At 42.0% G+C, this 23,911-nt stretch overlaps 1 protein-coding gene across 2 annotated transcripts in view; it reads right to left on the reverse strand.

Moving 5' to 3' along the window:
* LOC115135382 (RPE-retinal G protein-coupled receptor-like) overlaps nucleotides 1-23,711 on the reverse strand; it is a 41,687-nt gene extending 17,976 nt beyond the window's left edge. The window contains exons 1-5 of one of the 2 annotated variants that reach the window (XM_029670028.2): nucleotides 23,336-23,708; nucleotides 18,254-18,410; nucleotides 16,141-16,262; nucleotides 6,384-6,537; nucleotides 4,932-5,049 (exon numbers count right to left, since the gene is read on the reverse strand). In XM_029670028.2, the coding sequence (XP_029525888.1) occupies nucleotides 4,932-5,049; nucleotides 6,384-6,537; nucleotides 16,141-16,262; nucleotides 18,254-18,410; nucleotides 23,336-23,414 (630 nt within the window). In that variant the 5' untranslated portion in view covers nucleotides 23,415-23,708. Of the gene's footprint in view, nucleotides 1-4,931; nucleotides 5,050-6,383; nucleotides 6,538-16,140; nucleotides 16,263-18,253; nucleotides 18,411-23,335 lie in introns of both variants that reach the window. The other variant, XM_029670029.2, reaches the window with a different exon arrangement.
* Between the last annotated feature and the right edge of the window lie 200 nt (nucleotides 23,712-23,911).

The raw sequence follows: 23,911 nt of genomic DNA on the forward strand, positions 1-23,911 counted from the left end.
AGCGCTAAGAACCTTGGCGTGATCCTGGACAACACCCTGTCGTTCTCAAATAACATCAAGGCGGTGGCCCGTTCCTGTAGGTTCATGCTCTACAACATCCGCAGAGTACGACCCTGCCTCACACAGGAAGCGGCGCAGGTCCTAATCCAGGCACTTGTCATCTCCCGTCTGGATTACTGCAACTCGCTGTTGGCTGGGCTCCCTGCCTGTGCCATTAAACCCCTACAACTCATCCAGAACGCCGCAGCCCGTCTGGTGTTCAACCTTCCCAAGTTCTCTCACGTCACCCCGCTCCTCCGCTCTCTCCACTGGCTTCCAGTTGAAGCTCGCATCCGCTACAAGACCATGGTGCTTGCCTACGGAGCTGTGAGGGGAACGGCACCTCAGTACCTCCAGGCTCTGATCAGGCCCTACACCCAAACAAGGGCACTGCGTTCATCCACCTCTGGCCTGCTCGCCTCCCTACCACTGAGGAAGTACAGTTCCCGCTCAGCCCAGTCAAAACTGTTCGCTGCTCTGGCCCCCCAATGGTGGAACAAACTCCCTCACGACGCCAGGACAGCGGAGTCAATCACCACCTTCCGGAGACACCTGAAACCCCACCTCTTTAAGGAATACCTAGGATAGGATAAAGTAATCCTTCTCACCCCCCCTTAAAAGACCTAAATGCACTATTGTAAAGTGGCTGTTCCACTGGATGTCATAAGGTGAAAGCACCAATTTGTAAGTCGCTCTGGATAAGAGCGTCTGCTAAATGACTTAAATGTAAATGTAAATGTACAAAGATTTCGCATGGATCCTGAGATCCTCAAAAGGTTCTACAGCTGCAACATTGAGAGCATCCTGACCGGTTGCATCACTGCCTGGTACGGCAAATGCTCGACCTCCGACTGCAAGCACTTCAGAGGGTAGTGCGTACAGCCAGTACATCACTGGGGCAAAGCTGCCTGCCAGTCGTGTCAGAGGAAGGCGGTGTCAGAGGAAGGCCCTGAAAATTGTCAAAGACCACCCCAGTCATAGACTGTTCTCTCTACTACTGCATGGCAAGCGGTACCGGAGTGCCAAGTCTAGGACAAAAAGGCTTCTCAACAGTTTTTACCCCCAAGCCATAAGTCTCCTGAACAGGTAAACAAATGGTTACCCGGACTATTTGCATCATGTGCCCCCCCAACCCCTCTTTGACGCTGCTGCTACTCTCTGTGTATCTTACATGCATAGTCACTTTAACTATACATTCATGTACATACTACCTCAATTAGCCCGACCAACCAGTGCTCCCGCACATTGGCTAACCGGGCTATCTGCATTGTGTCCCACCACCCGCCAACCCCTCTTTTTACGCTACTGCATATCTCTGTTCATCATATATGCATAGTCACTTTAACCATACCTACATGTACATACTACTTCAATAAGCCTGACTAACCGGTGTGTGTATATAGCCTTGCTACTCTTATTTTCAAATGTCTTTTTACTGTTGTTTTATTTCTTTACTTACCCACACAGACACACACACACACATACTTTTTTCTCTGCATTATTGGTTAGAGCCTGTAAGTAATCATTTCACTGTAAGGTCTACCTGTTGTATTCGGCGCACGTGACAAATAAACTTTGATTTGATACTATTGTGTAAACATTTTAGACAAAGATATCACACAGAGTCCATGTAAAAATTTGATTCTGACAGACACAGAGCACATGGAGATTATGACAGTCACAGATAACAAGAACACAAAGGAAAAACACAAAGTATTGTTAAAGCTTCACAAACAGTTTGGACATGCTATAGTTGACAGACTTCAGAAATGACTAAGCAGTTCAGGGAATAATGATGATGAGAGTATTTCCATTCTACAGCAGATAGTTAACAGTTGTGAGGCATGTCAGAAATACAGCAAACCTAAGCCAAGACCAGCTGTTGGTTTGCAACTGGCTTCCAAGTAAAGTGAAACAGTGGCTGTAGATCTACATGAGCTAGGACCAAGTGTGTGGTACCTTCGCATAATCGACCACTTCCCACACGTCAGTGCTGGAAGCATTGTGAATACAAAGAAACTAAGTGAAATCGTCAAGCACTTCATTCATTCCTGGATAAGTGTGCATGGCCTGCCCCAGAAATTGTACAGTGACAATAGAGGAGAATTCAATAATAATGAAATAAGAAAAACGGCAGAGAAATTAAACACGGAAGTAAAGACAACTGCTGCATACAGTCCATGGAGCAATGGACTTCTGGAGAGACATAATCAATCACTCCCAGAGATTATGCTGAAAGTGAAGCAAGACAATGGATGTGACTGGAAAACAGCCCTAGATTGGGCTTTGATGGCAAAAAACTCAATGCACAAAGTTCATGGCTACAGCCCATACCAACTAGTGTTCGGCAGAACCCTAATCTTCCCTCTGTACTGGTTGACACGCCACCAGCACTAGAAGAGACCAGTGTGAGTGCATGGGTGCGACAGCACCGAGAAAAGCGTTCATTGAAGCAGTGTTCAGAGAGAATTTGCAAGGCTCTGCGTAAACAGCTTCGACCCACCGATGAGAAGTACGAGACTGGAAACAAAGCGTACTACAAATGAGTTGACTGTCAAGAGTGGAAAGGACCAGGAGTGTTCATTGGCCAAGATGGTGTGGTGATATTTGTGAATCACGGAGGCACCATTGTCAGGGTGCAATCACTCAAGATTGCGGAAAGTAAATGATCAACAAGATAGAGGGGCTGTTGCTGAGAATCAGCCTCCTAATGAAAATGACAAAAAGGACACATTAACAGACACAAACCTACCAGATGTCGCATCCAATGATATGGACACTGAAACTGACACAGGAAATGGAGAAAACTCCTTCAACCATGCCACAGGTAATACTGTTGAGTGTTCAAATGAGGAAAATATTCAACAACAGTCACGTGTGTTAAGACAACATGGTTGTTCCAATCTGAAAACTGGACAAACTGTTAAATAAGTGGTATTCTACATGCAGCAATCGTCAATGGGCGAGCAGGAAAAGCCAAAGGAAAATACCAGAACTGGTACAACTTGCAGTACTCTGAACCAGCTACACTTTCTGGTACAACAGGGTCAGCTGTCTTGTCACTTGCTGATATTCTCAGAATTGAACCAAAGGAAAATCAAGAAAAACAGAATGACATTCAAAATGATGATGTACTTGAAACAAAGGACGTGTCATTTGACTCAGCTAAGCTAGATGTGTTCAGTAATTGGAGGAAAAATGTAGTGTTTGAGGAAGTCAAAGACATTGCCCAAAAATGTGTCTCAACAAGGTGGGTGTGTACCCTTAAAGAATCGTTAACTGGAATAGTGACAAAAGCATGCCTAGTGCCTAGAGGTTTTGAGGAGCTGGCTGCTAAAGGACTCGCAAAAGACTCACCGACATGTGCCTCAGTCACTCAGATTGCTGATGACAGTGATCTGCCAGAAAAAAATGGAAACTTCATTCCATAGACATCATATCTGTATTTTTGCAGGGAATAGAGCTGTAAAGGGACATTCACATCCGACCTCCGCCTGAAGCTAAGAGCGAAGGAACACTGTGGAAACAAAAAAAAAGTGTGTGTATGGCCTGGCGGATGCATCACTCTACTGGTACAACAAAGTCAAGGCAACAATGTTGAGTACAGGTGAAAACATGTTAAAAGTGGATCCTGCAGTCTTCTATTGGCTTGATCAAGACTGCAATGTGACTGGAGTACTTGCCTATCATGTTGATGACTTCTTCTGGGATGGCTCACAGACCTTTGCTACAACTGTGATTCCACACCTCAAAGCTGTTTTCCAGGTCGGCCGTGAGGAGCATGATCATTTTTTTTTACGTTGGCATAGAGTTTATTACATTTGATGGAACAATACTGATGCAACAGGAAAGCGAAATCAAGAATCTTCAACCTATCCACATGGATTCTTCAAGAGCCGTACAAAGCAATTCCCCTCTCCGTGGAATTGAAGCTGATCAATTGAGGTCAAATATAGGTTCAATTCTATGGGCTGCTAGACAGAGCAGACCTGATGTAATGTTCGATGGCTGCAACTTGGCATCCAACACAAAACACGCAACTGTACAAGCCATTCATGAGGCAAACAAAGTTGTTCGCAAACTGAAATCACAACAAGTGACTAAAGTTTCAGCATGTTGGAAAAGATGATTCTGAAACGAATTGTCTTCAGTGATGCTTCCTTAGGGAACCTTTCAAGTGGAGGCACACAAGGTGGACATCTAATCATATTAATGGGTGAAGGAGGAAGATTCTCACCTATCTGTTGGCAGTCAAAAAGGATCAGAAGTGTTGTCCGAAGCACACTTGTGGAGAAACACTTTCTCTTGTGGATGGAAATGGTGAGACAAAAACGACACATTCTACCTGTAGTTTGTGTCACTGACAACTACTCCTTAGTTGATGCTGTGAAGTCAACCAAGTCTGTCACAGAAAATACTTAATCTTGAGATTAGCAGCATCAAAGAACTTATTCAAGCACAGAGAATCCATAAGATTTAGTGGTCGACCACAAAGGAACAGTTTGCTGACTGTCAGACTAACAAGGGAGCATCCGGTCTTGTGCTCCTACAGGCTCTCAGTAATGGAAAGTGGCAGAATGAGGAATACAAATAAAAACTTTGTCACACAACCCATTTGTAATGGGGAACTTGAATAATACTTGGACATTTAATTATGTTGTTGATGTTTTATTTGCCTTTAAAGAAAAGTGGGAGGATGTTAAGTTTTAAGTATCCCTATTTTTCTGTTATTACAGGCTATCACTCTGTTATTAGTGGGCCTGAGCAGCAGTCTCATTGTTGATGAACCTGGCCTGAGTGCAATGGCAACCATGTCGTGTGCTAATACGGTTTAGTAAACGTTGTTAAACTGGAACCTTGTCGTTGTGTTATTTCGAGTTAACACTTCTTACCCTGGGGTTTCCGGTCTTCTTGAATTTCTGGCCGATGGACTTGTAGGAGGTAATGACAACAAAGGTCTGGACGGCCATGTTGAAAATGGCCATGGGGATGAGGTAGGACACATAGTTCCTGTTTAGGAGAAGAAAGAACAGAGGATGTTATGAAAGAAGTGCATTTAGGGAGCCAATATGGATGTTTTACACTACAGAAAGAGACAATACTTGGCAGAGTTGCAAAGAAAAAGCCATATCTCAGACTGGCTAATAACAAATAAAAAAATTAAGATGGGCAAAAGAACACAGACACTGGACAGAGGAACTCTGCCTAGAAGGCCAGCATCCCGTGGTTGCCTCTTCACTGTTGACGTTGAGACTGGTGTTTTGTGGGTACTATTTAATGAAGCTGCCAGTTGGGGACTTGTGAGGTGTCTGTTTCTCAAACAAAACACTCTAATGTATTTGTCCTCTTTCTCAGTTGTGCACCGGGGCCTCCCACTCCTCTTTCTATTCTGGTTAAAGACAGTTTGCACTGTTCTGTGAAGGGAGTAGTACACAGCGTTGTACGAGATCTTCAGTTTCTTGGCAAGTTCTCGCATGTAATAGCCTTCATTTCCCAGAACAAGAATAGTCTGACGAGTTTCAGAAGAAAGGTATTTGATTCTGGCCATTTTGAGCCTGTAATCAAACCCACAAATGCTGATGCTCCAGATACTCAACTAGTCTAAAGAAGGACAGTTTTATTGCTTCTTTAAGCAGAACAACAGTTTTCATCTGTGCTAACATAATTGCTAAAGGGCTTTTGAATGATCAATTAGCCTTTTAAAATGATAAACTTGGATTAGCTAACACAACGTTCCATTGGAACACAGGAGTGATGGTTGCTGATAATGGGCCTCTGTATGCCTATTTATTTATTAAATTTTTTATTTCACCTTTATTTAACCAGGTAGGCTAGTTGAGAACAAGTTCTCACTTGATTTTTGCAGTTTGTTCCAGTCATTGGCAGCAGAGAACTGGAAGGAAGAATTGGCTTTGGGGGTGACCAGTGAGATATACCTGCTGGAGCGTGTGCCTATGTAGATATTCCATAACAAAATCAGCCGTTTCCAGCTACAATAGTCATTTACAACATTAACGATGTCTACACTGTATTTCTGATCAATTTGATGTTATTTTAATGGACAGAAAATGTGTTTTTCTTTCAAAAACAAGGACATTTCTAAGTGACCCCAAATTTTTTAACAGTAATGTATTTCTGATTTGTATGTGAGAATGACCTGTCTCCCTTGTTGTAGGCCATGTTTTTGTGTATTTGTGTGTTTGTGTGTGTGTGTGTGTGTATACGCGCATATGTCTGTCTGCCCATCAATCTGTCGTTTTGCCATTTGTGAAGATGTGTGTGTGTTATCTGTCTCCCTTGCTGTAGTTCATGTGCGTGTGCAGGTATGTGGGTATGTTCGTTACCTGTCTCCTTTGCTGTAGTCCAGAGTACAGCAGGTTCTGAGGGGTTCGTAGTCATACTCTCCCCAGCCGATGAGGGGCATGGCGGACCAGAAGGCGGTGAACAGCCAGATGAAGATAGTCAGAGTGATGGCACTGCTCCACTGTAGCTTTGTCCCTGATGAGAAGCACAACCATAGAAATACAATGATTAGAATATATTCTATTTCAAAAATGTATATTTTCCATTGGAATGGAGAGAGAGAGTAAAGGTGTGTACTGTGCTCTGAGAAATAAACTCTTATTATTGTATTTCTATGAGCACAACACACCGTTACTCTCCACCATTCCAATCAATGTAAATATGAAATATCCCCTCACCCCCCTTTGCTTTCCAGGACCAGACAGATATACAACACATTCATAAAATAAACAAATGTCATGTCACATTTTACATGTATGTAATCTGTAATACCAACATGCTTCAAGCAGACCATCATAGTCCCTGTCCCCAAGAACACAAAGGCAACCTGCCTAAATGACTACAGACCCGTGGTACTCACGTCCGTAGCCATGAAGTGCTTTGAAAGGCTGGTATGGCTCATATCAACACCATTATCCCAGAAACCCTAGACCCACTCCAATTTGCCTCCCGCCAAACAGATCCACAGATGATGCAATCTCTATTGCACTCCACACTGCCCTTTCCCACCTGGACAAAAGGAACACCTACAGTGAGGGAAAAAAGTATTTGATCCCCGGCTGATTTTGTACGTTTGCCCACTGACAAAGAAATTATCAGTCTATAATTTTAATGGTAGGTTTATTTGAACAGTGAGAGACAGAATAACAACAAAAAAATCCAGAAAAGCGCATGTCAAAAATGTTAAAAATTGATTTTCATTTTATTGAGGGAAATAAGTATTTGAACCCTCTGCAAAACATGACTTAGTACTTGTTGGCAATCACAGAGGTCAGACGTTTCTTGTAGTTGGCCACCAGGTTTGCACACATCTCATGAGGGATTTTGTCCCACTCCTCTTTGCAGATCTTCTCCAAGTCATTAAGGTTTCGAGGCTAACGTTTGGGATGTCGAACCTTCAGCTCCCTCCACAGATTTTCTATGGAATTAAGGTCTGGAGATTGGCTAGGCCACTCCAGGACCTTAATAACCTCTTGCAGCTCCCCCCCTACTTTGTGCAATTTCCACCTGAAGACAAGACATACCCAAATCTAACAGCCTGTAGCTCAGGCACAGAACCAAGGATATGCATATTCTTGGTACCATTTGAAAGAAAACACTCTGAAGTTTGTGTAAATGAGAATTGAATGTATGAGAATAAAACACAATAGATCTGGTTTAGATAAAACAATGAAAAAAAAACATTTGTTTTCTTTTTCTTTTTGTATCAACATCTTTAAAATGAACAAGATAAAACAAACATTCAGATAGGATGATGGGGACAATTTCAGTGAAACATATAAGACGGCAACAGTACTTGTGCAAAGTTTCAGAATGATAACTTCCAAAAAGAGTGTGCTACATGACATTTATCATGAAGTCACCCAGGTGTCCCACACAAGTAGCCCAAATGTACCCAAGTGGCCAAATTGGTGAAGGTATACATTTTGAAACAAATAACTATATACAAAATGCCAAAATGGTATTCTAACACCCCCCCAAAAAATAGAAAAATGAATAAAATAAATAAAATAATAATTATTGATTAAAAAACATGAAAAAATATATATATATACATTTACAAAATAACATGGGTACCTATTTACACACTTTCAATATTTGGATGACCCTCAGTCCTCTATCAAATCAAATATATTTATATAGCCCCAGCCTAAAACCCCAAACAGCAAGCAAGGCAGGTGTAGAAGCACAGTGGCTAGGAAAAACTCCCTAGAGTGGAAAAACCTAGGAAGAAACCTAGAGAGGAACCAGGCTATGGCCAGTCCTCTTCTGGCTGTGCCGGGTGGAGATCACAGTGGTTGTAGAGGGTGCAACAGGACAGCACCTCAAGAGTAAAAATGAACAGTTTAGGGTTCCATAGCCGCAGCCAGAACAGTTGAAAATGGAACAGCGGCAAGGCCAGGTGGACTGGGGACAGCAAGGAGTCATCATGCCAGGTAGTCCTGACGCATGGTCCTAGGGCTCAGGTCCTCCGAGAGAGAGAAAGAGAGAATTAGAGAGAGCATACTTAAATTCACACAGGACACCGGATAAGACTCCAATTCCGAGTCAGTGTCACTGTGAAAGAAAATGTTCAGTTAGAATAGTTTCACATATGAGCCCTGTATCAACAGGTATAATAAACAGATATATATATAGAGAGTTGAAGGTTGAATATATTATTATATTATTAGTACGTGCTAGATCTACTGTCTCTTTTATATTATGACATTTCAGCTAGATCTACTGTCTCTATTATATTATGACAGACCAGCTAGATCTACTGTCTTATTATATTACTGTCTTTATTATATTACAACAGACCAGCTGTATCTACTGTCTCCATTTCACTTTGTCCATTGATGTGGTCCTGCCCTCTCCTAAACAGCCTCAAATAGGCTATTTCATGTGGGTTGGGGTGGGGCGGCAGACACACTCATCTCACATTTCATGACATTAAATGTTTATATATTCTTCTAAAATAAATTTAAAAAATCACAAATAATATTTTATATTATTAATTTCAAACAAGGACATTAGCATGATAAGAACTTACCAGTCCATAAAGATGTTCTCTCCCATTCAAAAAAATATTCCTCCACAATCGCTAAATGAAGCGTCCTACAACAATCTCTGTCTCACCTTCCCAATCAATTCATTCTAAAGTTGTTTGTACATCTGTATATCTAGACTTAGATTTAGCTTTCCCTGACTTAGTCGCCATAATGATTGATATATAAACAGCTGAATCTGCGCATTCACCAAACAATGCAGTGCGTAATATGCGTAGCTTCTTCCGGTATGAAAATTCAATAGCGCATGACTCTTTACGCTGCAGCTTACTACATGGGCTGGTCTTGCAACACATAAAAATGGCGTATTGCCGTTTAGCTCAGCTCATTGGTTATCTACCCAGCTAGATTTCAAGACGATCAGTGGTCATTGGGTTAAAAGACAGTCAATCAACGAAACACCGGGCAAATCATTGGTGCACAATGATGTCATTACTTGTTGTCTTCAAATCGGTTTCTTTCAGTCAATACGTCCCGCGAAATGGCCCATCAGGTTTGATTGTGTTACAAACAAACCAGTTGATTGCAGTGAAACTAAACATGACTGGAAAAGTCACGTTTTCTGTGAGTGATTTACCTGGAATGTGTCGTCGAAAATGGAATGAGACGGAACTCACTACACAAGCGGTTCACAAAATGTTTCGTGTTAGGCTATAAGAACGGATTTTATCAAACAAAAGATCATTCATTGTGTAACAATGAGCATTGGAATTGCAAACCTCAAGAAAATCCAACTAGAGAAACAAAAGTTCACAGCATGGCTGGGGCTGGGTGCTAACATACAAACACAGAGCAAAGAACTGAGGAACACTAAGGGTTTAAATACATTCAAGGGAAATGAGGCACAGGTGCAACTAATAACTAGAACAAGGGAAAAACAAAAGGGTCAAAAAAGCACAATGGGGCATCTAGTGACCAAAACCTGAACAATCCTGGCCAAATCCTGACAGGGACAGGAGTCGTTTAGCAGCGTCCTTTCCACAAACCGGGTGGTTGATAACCTTCCTCATCTCCTCTGTGAATCTTCTATAGGAGAAGCAAATGGGTGACTGTCTCTCCCACACAGCAGTGGCCCAGGAAAGCACTGCTCCACAGAGGCAACCAATCAAAAAAAATCATGGCCTGTTCATTAGCAGAAGCGTAGGGCTGTTGCTCAAATACTAGTGAACATTGTACCAAAAAAGGCTCTGCAGGTTCTGAGATTACCATCGTAGCGTTCTGGAGTTGAACAAACAACTCCCGGGCGGAGAGGAGGGACTTGGGACAGGTTGTGAGCGTTGGGCGAAGGTTTGACAGGTTCTATGAAAACTCATTGATAGTCTCCAGAAGGGTTTATAAGAGCTTGGTCATGTTGACTGAGCAGGGTGCCTTGACCAATGAGCATTTGGTGGAGAGTATCCAAGTCTGCTGGGTTCATATCTTGGCCACATCGTAAGCGGAGCAGCACAGGGGAACCCAAGCGCGGACTCAGACGAGGAAACAGAAATGAATGAACAAAGGTATTTATTGTAACACAGGGAGATATGGATTGCAGATCCGGGGAAGCTTGGATGAGTTGTAGGAAACCAGATGTGGAGGCTGAAGTTGGAGTGTGCTGGGTTGGGACAGGGCCGGTGGTGAGTCCAGAACAGGGTAGCAGGGTGGTGAGATGTGGAACAGGAGACAGGAGCCAAAGTCAGAGCAGCAAAACTGCAGTGAGAGGATAAACAGCGTCAAGCAGGGAAACAGGTACAGCAAGGTAACTGGATCTTGAATAATAATAATGGCTAGAAGCATAAACTGACTGAGCAGAGAATACGATCTGGCAGAGTGGAAGTGGCCGAACTGAATATTTGTAGAGGTCTTGATAATGGAACGAGTTGCAGTTGATAGGGATCTGCTCTGACTCAAGCCCACAATCACACCCACAAACAGAAAGGGAGCGAGAGAGAGTGTACTGGGGAAATGGCTGCAGGTCAAGCAGACACCGGATGACCAGTAGGGGTTTTGGCAGGAGTAGATGTGACACTTTCCTTCTTAATGCATTTGAGTCAATCAGTTGTGTAAAAGCCAAGTCCATATTATGGCAAGCTCAAATAAGCAAAGAGAAATGACAGTCCATCATTACTTTAAAAAACCTCTTAAAACCTCTTAAGGATAGGCGGGACGCAAATGTCTCAATTGCCAGGGGAAATGCAGAGCGACAGATTAAAATAAAATGCTTTAAAATTCAAACGTTCATTAAATCACACATGTAAGATACTCAATTAAAGCTACACTTGTTGTGAATCCAGCCAACATGTCAGATTAAAAAAAATACTTTTCGGCGAAAGCATAAGAAGCTATTATCTGATAGCCTGCACCGTCTACACCAGCAGTGAACAAAGGAGCTAGCATATTACAACCCTGCAGGCGCTACACAAAACGCTGAAATAAAATATAAAACATGCATTACCTTTGACGAGCTTCTTTTGTTGGTACTCCAATATGTCCCATAAACATCACAATTGGTACTTTTGTTCGATTAATTCCGTCCATATATATCCAAAATGTCCATTTATGAAGCGCATTTGATCCAGAAAAAAACAGCTTCCAAAATGCGCAACGTCACTACAAAATATTTCAAAAGTTGCCTATAAACTTTGCCAAAATATTTCAAATGACTTTTGTAATGCAACTTTAGGTATTTTAAAACGTTAATAATCTATCAAATTGTAGACGGGTCCATCTGTGTTCAATACAGGAAGACAACAAGTCTTGCGCAACTCTCAACAGTGTTACGCAGTTCCTAGTTGGCCCTACTTCTTCATTGCACAAATGAATAACCTCAACCAAATTCCAAAGACTGGTGACATCCAGTGGAAGCGGTAGGAACTGAAAACAAGTTCCTAAGAAATATCGTTTGCCAATGAGACGGTTAGTCCTGAACGGTTGCCTGCTACATAAGTTATGTTATACTCACAGACATGATTCAAACAGTTTTAGAAACTTCCGAGTGTTTTCTATCCAAATCTACTATTAAAATGCATATCTTATATTCTTGGCATGAGTAGCAGGAAGTTTAAATTGGCATGCTATTTATCCAAAAGTGAAAATGCTGCATGTTGCCCGAAAATGTTGTAACTTTAATGTGTTAGAGTTAATGTTTAAGTTTATTCTTTGAGCTGAGATATTTGAGATATTTCTTTAGATTTATTTGCATATGTAATTGTATTGGGTTGTGTTGAATTATGCTTTTTGACTGCAAGTCCCAGAATGCCTTGCGAGAGGAATGAGTGATAACGCGCCAATTATGTGCAGGTGCGAGTGATTGTGGCTGACTTTCCGACAGCATCTTACCTGCATTGCTCTGTACCAAAACAATTGTTGTCAAATGTAACGTGAACAAGTATTCTTACTAAAAGAAGCTTTCGTATCAAACCCGACATCCCGAGTCATTAATTTGAAGTTAGTTAATCTAAAACCCTATACCTTAAGAAGTTATTAACAAACAACAGTTTTGGAAAGCTGGTTAGGAGATCTACTGTGTGCAAGACACAAGTAATGTTTCCACAATTGTTTACAGGCATATTATTTCACTTATTATTCACTGTCACAATTCCAGTGGGTCAGACATTTACATACACTAAGTTGACAGTGCCTTTAAACAACTTGGAAAATTCCAGAAAATTATGTAATTGCTTTGGAATCTTCTAATCATTTGAGTCAATTGGAGGTGTACCTGTGGATGTTTTTCAAGGCCCAACTTCAAACTCAGTGCTTCTTTGCTTGACATCATGAGAAAATTAAAAGAAATCAGCCAAGATTTCAGTTGTAGACCTCCACAAGTCTGGTTCATCCTTGCGAGCAATTTCCAAACGCCTGAAGGTACCACGTTCATCTGTAAAAATAATAGTATGCAAGTCATACCGCTCAGGAAGGAGACGCGTGTTGTCTCCTTCGAGATTAACGTATTTTTGGTGCAAAAAGTGCAAATCAATCCCAGAACAACAGCAAAGGACCTTGTGAAGATGCTGGAGGAAACAAGTACAAAAGTATCTATAACCACAGTAAAACAAGTCCTATATCCACATAAACCTGAAAGGCCGCTCAGCAAGGACGAAGCCATTGCTCCAAAACCGCCATAAAAAAAGACAGAATACGGATTGCAAATGCACATGGGGACAAAGATTGTACTTTTTAGAGAAATGTCCTCTGGTCTGATGAAACAAAAATAGAACTGTTTGGCCATAATGACCATCGTTATGTTTGGAGGAAAAAGGGGGAGGCTTGCAAGCCAAAGAACACCATCCCAACCGTGAAACACGTGGGTGGCAGCATCATGTTCTGGGGGTGCTTTGCTGCAGTAGGGACTGGTGCACTTCACAAAATAGATGGCATTATGAAGGAATATTATGTGGATATATTGAAGCAACATCTCAAGACATCAGTCAAGAAGTTAAAGCTTGGTCGCAAATGGGTCTTCCAAATGGACAATGACCCCAAGCATACTTCCAAAGTTGTGGCAAAATGGCTTAAGGACAACAAAGTCAAGGTATTGGAGTGGCCATCACAAAGCCCTGACCTCAATCCTATAGAAAATATGTGGGCATAACCGAAAAAGCGTGTGCAAGCAAGGAGGCCTACAAACCTGACTCAGTTACACCAGCTCTGTCAGGAGGAATGGGCTAAAATTCACCCAATTATAGAGGTCCTGAATGGCAGGAAGCTTGGCCCCAGTGATGTACTGGGCGGTTCGCGCTACCCTCTGTAGTGCCTTGGACGCCGAGCAGTTGCCATAATAACAGTCAGTGATGTAAAACATTCAGGATGCTCTCGATGGTGCAGCTGTAGAACCTTTTGAGGATCTGAGGACCCATGCCAAATATTTTCAGTCTCCTGAGGGCGAATAGGTTTTGCCCTCTTCATGACTGTCTTGGTGTTCTTGGACCATGTTAGTTTGTTGGTGATGTGGACACCAAGGAACTTAAAGCTCTCAATCTGCTCCACTGCAGCCCCGTCGATGAGAATGGGGGTGTGCTCGGGCCTCTTTTTCCTGTAATCCACAATCATCTACTTTGTCTTGATCACGTTGAGGGAGAGGTTGTTGTTCTGGCACCACACGACCAGGTCTCTGACCTCCTCTCTATAGGCTGTCTCGACGTTGTCGGTGAACAGACCTACCACTGTTGTATCATCTGCAAACTTAATGATGGTGTTGGAGTCGTAACTGGTCGTGCAGTCATGAGTGAACAGGGAGTACAGGAGGACTGAGCACGCACCCCTGAGGGGCCTTAGTCCGTTGTGAGTAATCTCAGTCCTGTTATTTTCGGTCATAAGAGACGGTAACGGCAAGATTATATACAAAATAAGATACAACCTTGGCAAATAAGCGAACAAAAAACACAATCAGCTGGGGGCATGTAAAACATCTGCCATCTTATATGGGGTGGCAGGGTAGCCTTGTGGTTATAGAGCATTGGACTAGTAGGCGGAATGTTGGAAGTTCAAACCCCCGAGCTGAGAAGGTACAAATCTGTCGTTCTGCCCCTGAACAGGCAGATAACCCACTGTTTCTAGGCTGTCATTGAAAATAAGAATTTGTTCTTAACTGACTTGCCTAGATAAATAAAGGTAAAATAAATATAAAAAATATCCTGCCTGGTTTGCCCTGTCCAGGGGTATCGTTGGACGGGGCCACAGTGTCCCCGGACCCACCCATGTCTCAGTCTCCAGTATCTATGCTGCAATAGTCTATGTGCCAGGGAGCTAGGGTCAGACTGTAATATCTGGTGTAATTCTCCTGTCTTATCTGGTGTCCTGTGTAAATGTAAGTATGCTCCCTCAATTCTCTCTCCCGTCCGGGAGAACTTGAGCACCAGGATCATGTCTCAGGACTACCTGGCCTGATGACTCCTGGCGTTCCCCAATCCACCTGGTTGTGCTGCTGCTCCAGTTTCAACTGTTCTGACCTGTTCACCGGACATGCTAACTTGTCCCGAACCTGATATCTCGACCTCTGAATGCTTGGCTATGAAAATCCAAATCCGTTTGAACATCTTGAAGAACAATCTGGCCTTAAATGGCCATGTACTCATATTCTCCACTTGGTACAGCCAGAAGAGGACTGGCCACCCGTCAGAGCCTGGTTCCTCTCTAGGCTTCTTACTAGGGAGTTTTTCCTAGTCACCATGCTTCTACATCTGCATTACTTTCTGTTGGGGGTTTTAGGCTGGGTTTCTGTATATAGCACTTTGTGACATCTGCTGATGTAAAAAGGGCTTTATAAATGAATTTGATTGATATAAAGTGTAGTATCTGATATAGCCTATGCCTACTCTACGCTATATGCGCTCAGCCATACATTGAAATATTTTTTGCAAACAGTGATTGAGTTATATTATTCGCCTAAATGATGACTATTTCATTCTAGGCAAGTAGGCAAAAAAATTAAAAAGCCCCAGGGCCTATTTCAATCTGGACCTGGCCACATAATGTAGCTCTCTCTGACAGAAGTCTGGTTACTTCTGGTTGTTGTGGTACTGTATCTCTCTTATTGCTCTATGATATATAGTTTGACAGAATCATGACACACAATAGAAAGTGTGTCAGTGTTAGTGTAATCTGCAGATTATGTATTCGTGAGAGGTCATTGAAGCCATGCATATGAGTGACAACCTAACAGATTAATAGACTCCTAGGCGGAAGGCCAGATGGCCTCTTGGGATGCTGTGAGGCCAAAAGAACAGCTGCACCCAAAGACGAGTTTATGGGCTCCTGAGTGGCGCAGCAGTCTAAGGCATGGCATCCCAGTGCAAGAGGTGTCACTACAGTCTCTGGTTCGAATCCAGGCTTTATCACATCCGGCCGTGATTGGGAGTCCCATAGGGTGGTGCCCAACTTCGTCTGGCTTTTGCCGGGGTAGGCTGTCATTATAAATAAGAATTTGTTCTTAACTGACTTACCTCCTTAAATAAAATGGTCCTATCTAGTGTGCATTTGTTGTTGGGGATGAGTGTATGTGGATATGTATGAGATTTAAGAGACCTAGGAAACTCATTCCACTTACTTGTGCAGTACTGGTGGTATCTGTCCCATGCGATGGCAGCAATGAAGTGGATGCTGGCGAGAGCTGTCACGAAACCCTGGAAGCCATGAGTCTGGCAGCCATCAGAGCCATAGGGCCAGTACCTGGAGAAGGACATAGTAAAGAGGAGGAAAGACAATACATTAGGCCTTAACATAGTCTATTTGTCAGCTGGTTGTGAATGACTTTTACAATGCTCAACAACCAATGGTTACTGGTAGAGCATAGAACTAGACTGTAGGGTCTTGTTACTGATCTTTTGCATTGACCTCGGTCATCCGTTAATAACCATTTTGAATGTGAAGTGAATCCGGTGCCTGTTTTCATCCTAAATCACCTAGACGGAAATGTCATCGTTCCTCCCCCTGATTACAGAGTTCTAAATCCTCCGCCTTTACACAGCACAGTCCCCGGGAGGTCTGTTACATGTACTGTATGCCCTAAACCCTGTTGGTCTTTGCCCCGGCCTTATCGATCTACTACACTAACACTACGCAGAGATATTGATGAACCAATTGACTGGAATATGTCAGAGAGCGCGAGAGAGAGCGACAACCTCCTTTGCGTTGCTCCACTATAGACTATTGTAGGAATAGTATAGAACAGGGATCATCAACTAGATTCAGCTGCGGGCCAAGTTTTTATTGAGCGGATAGTCGGGGGGCCAATAACATAATTCAAATACTTTGAAGACTGCAAATTGACCGCAAGAAGCCAAAACAGATATATTGTTTGACTAAAACATAACAATTTCAAACCTTGCTTACATTTGTAAATGATCAAGTGTCTCTCTTATGTGTGGGCTTACTTGGGAACAGATTTCTTAAATAAAAATCACTTGGAGTTAAATTCCTGGTGTTTTTAAGTCTATGTCCAACAATTAACTCTAGTGGTGTGGGGGCTGTGCTTTGGCAAAGTGGGTGGGGTTATATCCTGATTGTTTGGCCCTGTCCAGGGGTATTGTCGGACGGGCCAAAGTGTCTCCCGACCCCTCCTGTCTCAGCCTCCAGTTTTTATGCTGCAGTAGTTTATGTGTCGGGGGTCTTGGGTCAGTCTGTTATATCTGGAGTATTTCCTCTGTCTTGTACTGTGTGAATGTAAGTCTGCTCCCTGCAATTCTCTCTCTCTTTTTCTCTCTTTCTCTCTCTCTCAGAGGACCTGAGCCCTAGGACCATGCCTCAGGACTACCCAGCCTAATGACTTCTTGCCGTCTCCAGTCCACCTGGCTGTCCTGCTGCTCCAGTTTCAACTGTTCTGCCTGCGGCTATAGAACCCTGACCTGTTCACCGGACGTGCTACCTGTTCCAGGCCTGCTGTTTCAACTCTCTAGAGACAGCAGGAGCGGTAGAGATACACTGAATGATCGGCTATGAAAAGCCAACTGACATTTACTCCTGAGGTGCTGACCCGATCAACCCTCGACAACCACTGTGATTATTATTATTTGACCCTGCTGGCCATCTATGAACATTTGAATATCTTGGCCATGTTCTGTTACAATCTCCACCCGGCACAGCCAGAAGTGGACTGGCCACCCCTCATAGCCTGGTTCCTCTCTAGGTTTCTTCCTAGGTTCTGGCCTTTCTAGGGAGCTTTTCCTAGCCACCGTGCTTCTACACCTTAATTGCTTGCTGTTTGGGGTTTTAGGCTGGGTTTCTGAACAGCAATTTGTGACATCAGCTGATGTACGAAGGGCTTTATAAATAAATGTGATTGATTGATTGAATTAAAATAACTTGCGAGCCAAATTTGTCCTGCGGGCCAGTTTTTATTTGACCTTTATTTAACTAGGCAAGTCAGTTAAGAACAAATTCTTATGACTGCCTAGGAGCAGTGGGTTAACTGCCTGTTCAGGGGTAGAACGACAGATTTTGTACCTTGTCAGCTCGGGGATTTGAACTTGCAACCTTCCGGTTACTAGTCCAATGCTCTAACCACTAGGCTACCCTGCCTCCCCAGTGTGTGAACCCTGGTATATAATATTCCATTCAATTCATGGTATTTCACAGTGGAAAATGTTGCAACAATGAGTCAGTGTGAGTAGAAAGTAAATTATGTGATGGAAAGGATTAGTAGGTTATTCTACGTCACTCACCTCAGAAAGCTGGAGAAAGCGGCAATGGTTGCATTCGCGGAGATGCCCATATCAGCCAACGCCAAGCTAAAGACTAGGAAATTGCTGGGGGTCCTCAGTTCTCTTATTTTTATGAAAGCAGCGACTGTCACAGCATTCAGGAAGAATCCCAGAAGACCTTTAGGGAACATATATCAGAAAAGGCTATAAACACAGCGGCAGTGCGCATAGCAAAGTACTCCAAAATGATTTCACCCACAGAGTTGAGAGCAGACTTTTAATACTTAAACCCTTAAGTTTGTCCTCTGTAGCGTGCCTTTGTTTGCTGAAATCCATACGTTTTAATAAAATGTTGAGATTCAATTGGCACATGTGGAGTTGCCATCTTAGAGCAACAGCAATGAGGAAACAGTCGGCAGTTGTATTTGTGAACTACCGGCTCGATTAGGTCTTCTGTAGCAATTTTGGAAATTGTGTTTCATACAGTACGAGTCAAAAGTTTGGACACACCTACTCATTCAAGGGTTTTTCTTTATTTTTACTATTTTCTACATTGTAGAACAATAGTGTAGACATCACAACTATGAAATAACACCAAAAGTGTTAAACAAATCTAAATATATTTTCTACTTGCGATTCAAATAGCCACCCTTTGTCCTGATGACAGCTTTGCACACTCTTGGCATTCTCTCAACCAGCTTCATGAGGTAGTCACCTGGAATGCATTTCAATTAACAGGTGTGCCTGGTTAAAAGTTAATTTATGGCAATCAGTTGTGTTGTGACAGAGTAGAGGTGGTATACAAAAGATGGCGCTATTTGGTAAAAGACCAAGTCCATATTATTGCAAGAACAGCTCAAATAAGCAAAGAGAAACAACAGTCCATTATTTTAAAACATGAAGGTCAGTCAATACGGGAACATTTCTTCAAGTGCAGTCGCAAAAACCATCAAGTGCTATGATGAAACTGGCTCTCATGAGGACCGCCACAGGAATGGAAGACCCATAGTTCATTCTGCTGCAGAGGATAAGTTCATTAGGGTTACCAGCCTCAGAAATTGCAGCACAAATAAATGCTTCAGAGTTCAAGTAACAGACACATCTCAACATCAACTGTTCAGAGGAGACTGCATGAATCAGGCCTTCATGGTCAAATTGCTGCAAAGAAACCACTACTAAAGGACGCCAATAAGAAGAAAAGACTTGCCTGGGCCAAGAAACACAAGCAATGCACATTAGACCGGGAGAAATCTTTCCTTGTTCGGATGAGTCCAAATTTGAGATTATTGGTTGCAACCACGATGTCTTTGTGAGACGAAGAGTAGGTGAATGGATAATCTCTGCATGTGTGGTTCCCACCGTGAAGGAGGAGGTGTGATGGCGCTTTGCTGGTGACACCGTCTGTGATTAATTTAGAATTCAAGGCACACTTAACCAGCATGGCTGCCACAGCATTCTACAGTGATACACCATCCCATATGGTTTGGGCTTAGTGGGACTATCATTTGTTTTTCAACGGGACAATGACCCAACACACCTCCAGGCTGTGTAAGGGCTATTTGACCAAGAAGGAGAGTGATGGAGTGCTTCATCAGATGAACTGGCCTCTACAATCACCCGACCACAACCCAATTGAGATGGTTTGGGATGATTTGGACCCCAGAATGAAGGAAAAGCAGCCAACAGGTGCTCTGCTCAGCATATGTCGGAACTCCTTCAAGACTATTGGAAAAGCATTCCAGATGAAGCTGGTTGAGAGAATGCCAAGAGTGTGCAAAGCTGTCATCAAGGCAAAGGGTGGCTACATTGAAATAAATCAAATATATTTTGATTTGTTTAACACTTTTTTTATCCTACATGATTTCATATGTGTTATTTCATAGTTGTGATGTCTTCTGTATTATTCTACAATGTAGAAAATAGTAAAAATAAAGAACAACCCTTAAATGAGTAGTTGTCAACTTTTGACTGGTACTGTGCAAAAAAAAAGTAGAGTCCATGATCCCTCTAATGTTTGTTTTTTTACAGTGAACACTGAGGCTGTACTGTTACAGTTTTAGGCAGTAGCCAATGGGCTATTGTGGCTATTTGAGCATAATGTAGACCCACTAACAAAACCAATGGAGTAAATCCAATAACATTTTCACATGGAAATACCTTTTGATTTCTAAGAGATAGGCTTTATGAGGTGTTCATTGCATGAGACTTTTAAAAACATTTTTACATTAAAAAAAACAATTTTACTTGGTCTGTAACACAATGAGCCAAATAGGTGACTGTAAATTGCATTGTATTGGGCTGTATGATGCAAGAAACCCCTTTACAAAATAAAAGTAATTATTACCATACAGAGAATTAGACGATGTAGGCTACCCCTCTGCCTATTGGCTTATTTGCATATGCAAGACTGTCTCAAAATACAACACTGGCCCTTTAACTAAGACTAAGCTTTTTACCTGACTGGCTTTTCAATGAGCTTGAAATGTAGCCTACATGATTTGTGCTCTTGTAGGCAGCCGTAACTCCCCATTGCTGACCTATACTTATCTATGACTGGGCTAATAACTTGCAAACTAGCAAAGAATTTCAACAAATGTGCACACGCTAGGGCGGATCTGCGCTCTGAACTGATCTGAAAAGCACATTCATTTGTGGGTGATTGAAACACCGCTCATGGGCTACCACCTCCAATAGAATTGTACTCTGTTGTGCTCTAGCTCTGCCTCCAACAAAATCACACTCAATCTCGCAAAGTTAGATTTGTTTTGGTTTGTTGCATGGATAAGGGTATGATATATAAACGTTGATTCGATCACAGAAAAAACATTGATCTATATAGTGCAAACTCATGAAGTTCAATCTCTTGCCTCTCTGCAAGGTCTGGCATTTCTTCAGCGAGGCAGTCCTAGAGGAGGTATGTGACCATGCACACACGCAGCTTAGTGGGAACACTGGTAGGGACTCAGTGCTAGCAAATGGTATAATCATACACTAGAGTTGAGGAACAATGGGAAAGTAATTCTGTTTTGAAAGTTGATACAATTTTGAGAAAATGGCCCTTGAATATTTTGGTACACCTACTGGAGAGATATTCTTTGTCTACACTCATTCAGCATCGTTCACATCCTCTTAAGTCGTAGCCCCACCCATCTCTTTAAGAATTCACATGTGAGGCCATGTGCTAAACAGAGTGAGAACAATAGTGTACTAAACAACCAAAGATTTTAAGACTAAAGGCTGGTTTATACTATGTCTATCGACATGTCTGTAGATGGTTGTCGCAATAACATCATGAACATTCTATTGTTGTCCGACATTAAACTTGATATTTTCGTTCTTAAAAAGTATTAACACAAAAACTACAGGCTGCATGACATCAGCAGCCTGAGGGTCCAAAATAGCATAGCTGGTGTATTTTTACACCAATAAACCCATCCGTTTATAAATGAATTTAGTATATGTCAGTCTAGCAAACCAGGCAACTAAAAGCAACTTTTCTAAACAATGTTTTTGTATGTTTCTAGCTTGTTAGCTTACTAGCTAACGTTAAATTAGCTGGCTAGCCAGTTCAAACAATGATCATATAGCTGACAACGTCTTCACTTTAGCTTATTTGTATTCACTATTACAGGCAAATAAACTCACAACAAGATCATTATTTACAAATTAATGGGAATATAATTACAAAATATTGTTCACGGTTGTGAGTGTGACAAAATAAAATAAAATTAGAAACATATCTGAAAATGTACACTACCATTCAAAAGTTTGTGTTAACTTAGAAATGTCCTTGTTTTTGAAAGAAAAGCACATTTTTTTGTCCATTTAAATAACATCAAATTGATCAGAAATACAGTGTAGACATTGTTAATGTTATAAATGACTATTGTAGCTGGAAACAGCAGCTTTTTAATGGAATATCTACATACGCATACACAGGCCCATTATCAGCAACCATCACTACTGTGTTCCAATGGCACGTTGTGTTAGCTGATCCAAGTTTATCATTTTAAAAGGCTAATTGGTCATTAGAAAACCTATTTGCAATTATGTTAGCACAGCTGAAAACTGTTCTGATTAGAGAAGCAAGAAAGCGGGCCTTCTTAAGACTAGTTGGGTATCTTAGGCATCAGCATTTGTGGGTTCGATTACAGGCTCCAAATGGCCAGAAACAAATAACTTTCTTCTGAGAACGAAGGCAGTTCCATGTGAGAAAAACACATTTTTATACAACTAAAAAAAAGGTTTACTTTCAATTCCCTCTGCTGTGTTGTAGTGACATAAGCCATCTTTCCTGAAACAGGTCACATTTGGATAATGTTTGATTAAAAAGTATGGCAACAACAGAGGACAAACATAGGTACACAGTAACACCATACCCGAAACCAGGCATGCGCAAATTGATTTTGTCCCCCCACACCAAATGCGATCACGACACGCACGTTGAAATATCAAAACATACTCTCTACCAATTATATTAATTTGGGTACAGGTTTAAAAGCATTAAACATTTATGGAAATTTAGCTAGCTAGCTTATTTGTTCTATTTAGCTAACTTGCTGTTGCTAGCTAATTTGGCCTGGGATATAAACGTTATTTTACCTGAAATGCACAAGGTCCTCTACTCCGACAATTAATCCACATATAAAACAGTCAACACAGAGCGCCTATTTTTGCAAAGCTCGCATTGGTGTGGTCAGCATGTAAGGGTTTAATAATTTACATGATTAAGTATTCACTGCAGTGACTGGAAGGAGTAGGAGGCTAATTTAAAACAACTTCAGTCTGTACTTGGCTACAGTGCGCAAAACCAAGTCGCAAATTCCCTGAAAAATGAAAGCAGGCACATTTTCTTTTTAAGTGCTTCTAAACAATAATGTTGTGTTATTCCCAACTATTGAAGGTGACATTCTAGGATATATCATGTGATTTCCTGGCCAACATCAGCACTTCATCTATATTGTATCAAGTCACATAACACTGCCGGCACCGTTTATGAGCATAACAGCCCACCACCTCCTGACCAAGGAGCATCAGATCTAACATAGCATACTGTAGTTACCGCATTTATGACAGAATTCCATCAGAAAACGTGACACTCACCCTCAACGAGTAGACAAGATCCTAAAGAGAACGCATCAATTTCCGAGAAGCCATTCGGTAAAGGGTGGGAAGACACCATCTTGAATGCGATTTTTCATACAAATAAAGTGCAAATATCCCTGACCTACTTACTCGTTACTGTCCGCTCGCTTAAAGATGTGCCTCTAACCTAACGGAACTCGCTTCTAACAGAGCATTTCACGTGAAAAAGCATGCACGTAATTATGTAAAGCTCTCTCTCTCTTGCACCAATCCGCATAAGAATGTCTTACTGAACACTAATCGCTGCCCCCTACCACGTATCTACACACCGCTACTCTAAAGCGCTGAATTAGTTGTACGCAACAAGCCTTTGTGTCTGTGTGCGACCACCGTCTGGAGAAGGATGCCTGTGATGTCAAATGCACGCGTTTGATGTAAACTACAGGTCTACAGTCAACAGGTGTCCAGCTCATTGAAAGGATGTACAGCACCTAGCCATATAGCCTACATCCATTAATTCATGCTTATTGTAGGCTAATGAAGAGCTTGCATGGCAGTAATATATTATAGAGCACCATTTACAGCCCTATAGGC

Source organism: Oncorhynchus nerka, linkage group LG10 (genome assembly GCF_034236695.1).
Source record: "Oncorhynchus nerka isolate Pitt River linkage group LG10, Oner_Uvic_2.0, whole genome shotgun sequence".
NCBI lineage: Eukaryota > Metazoa > Chordata > Actinopteri > Salmoniformes > Salmonidae > Oncorhynchus > Oncorhynchus nerka.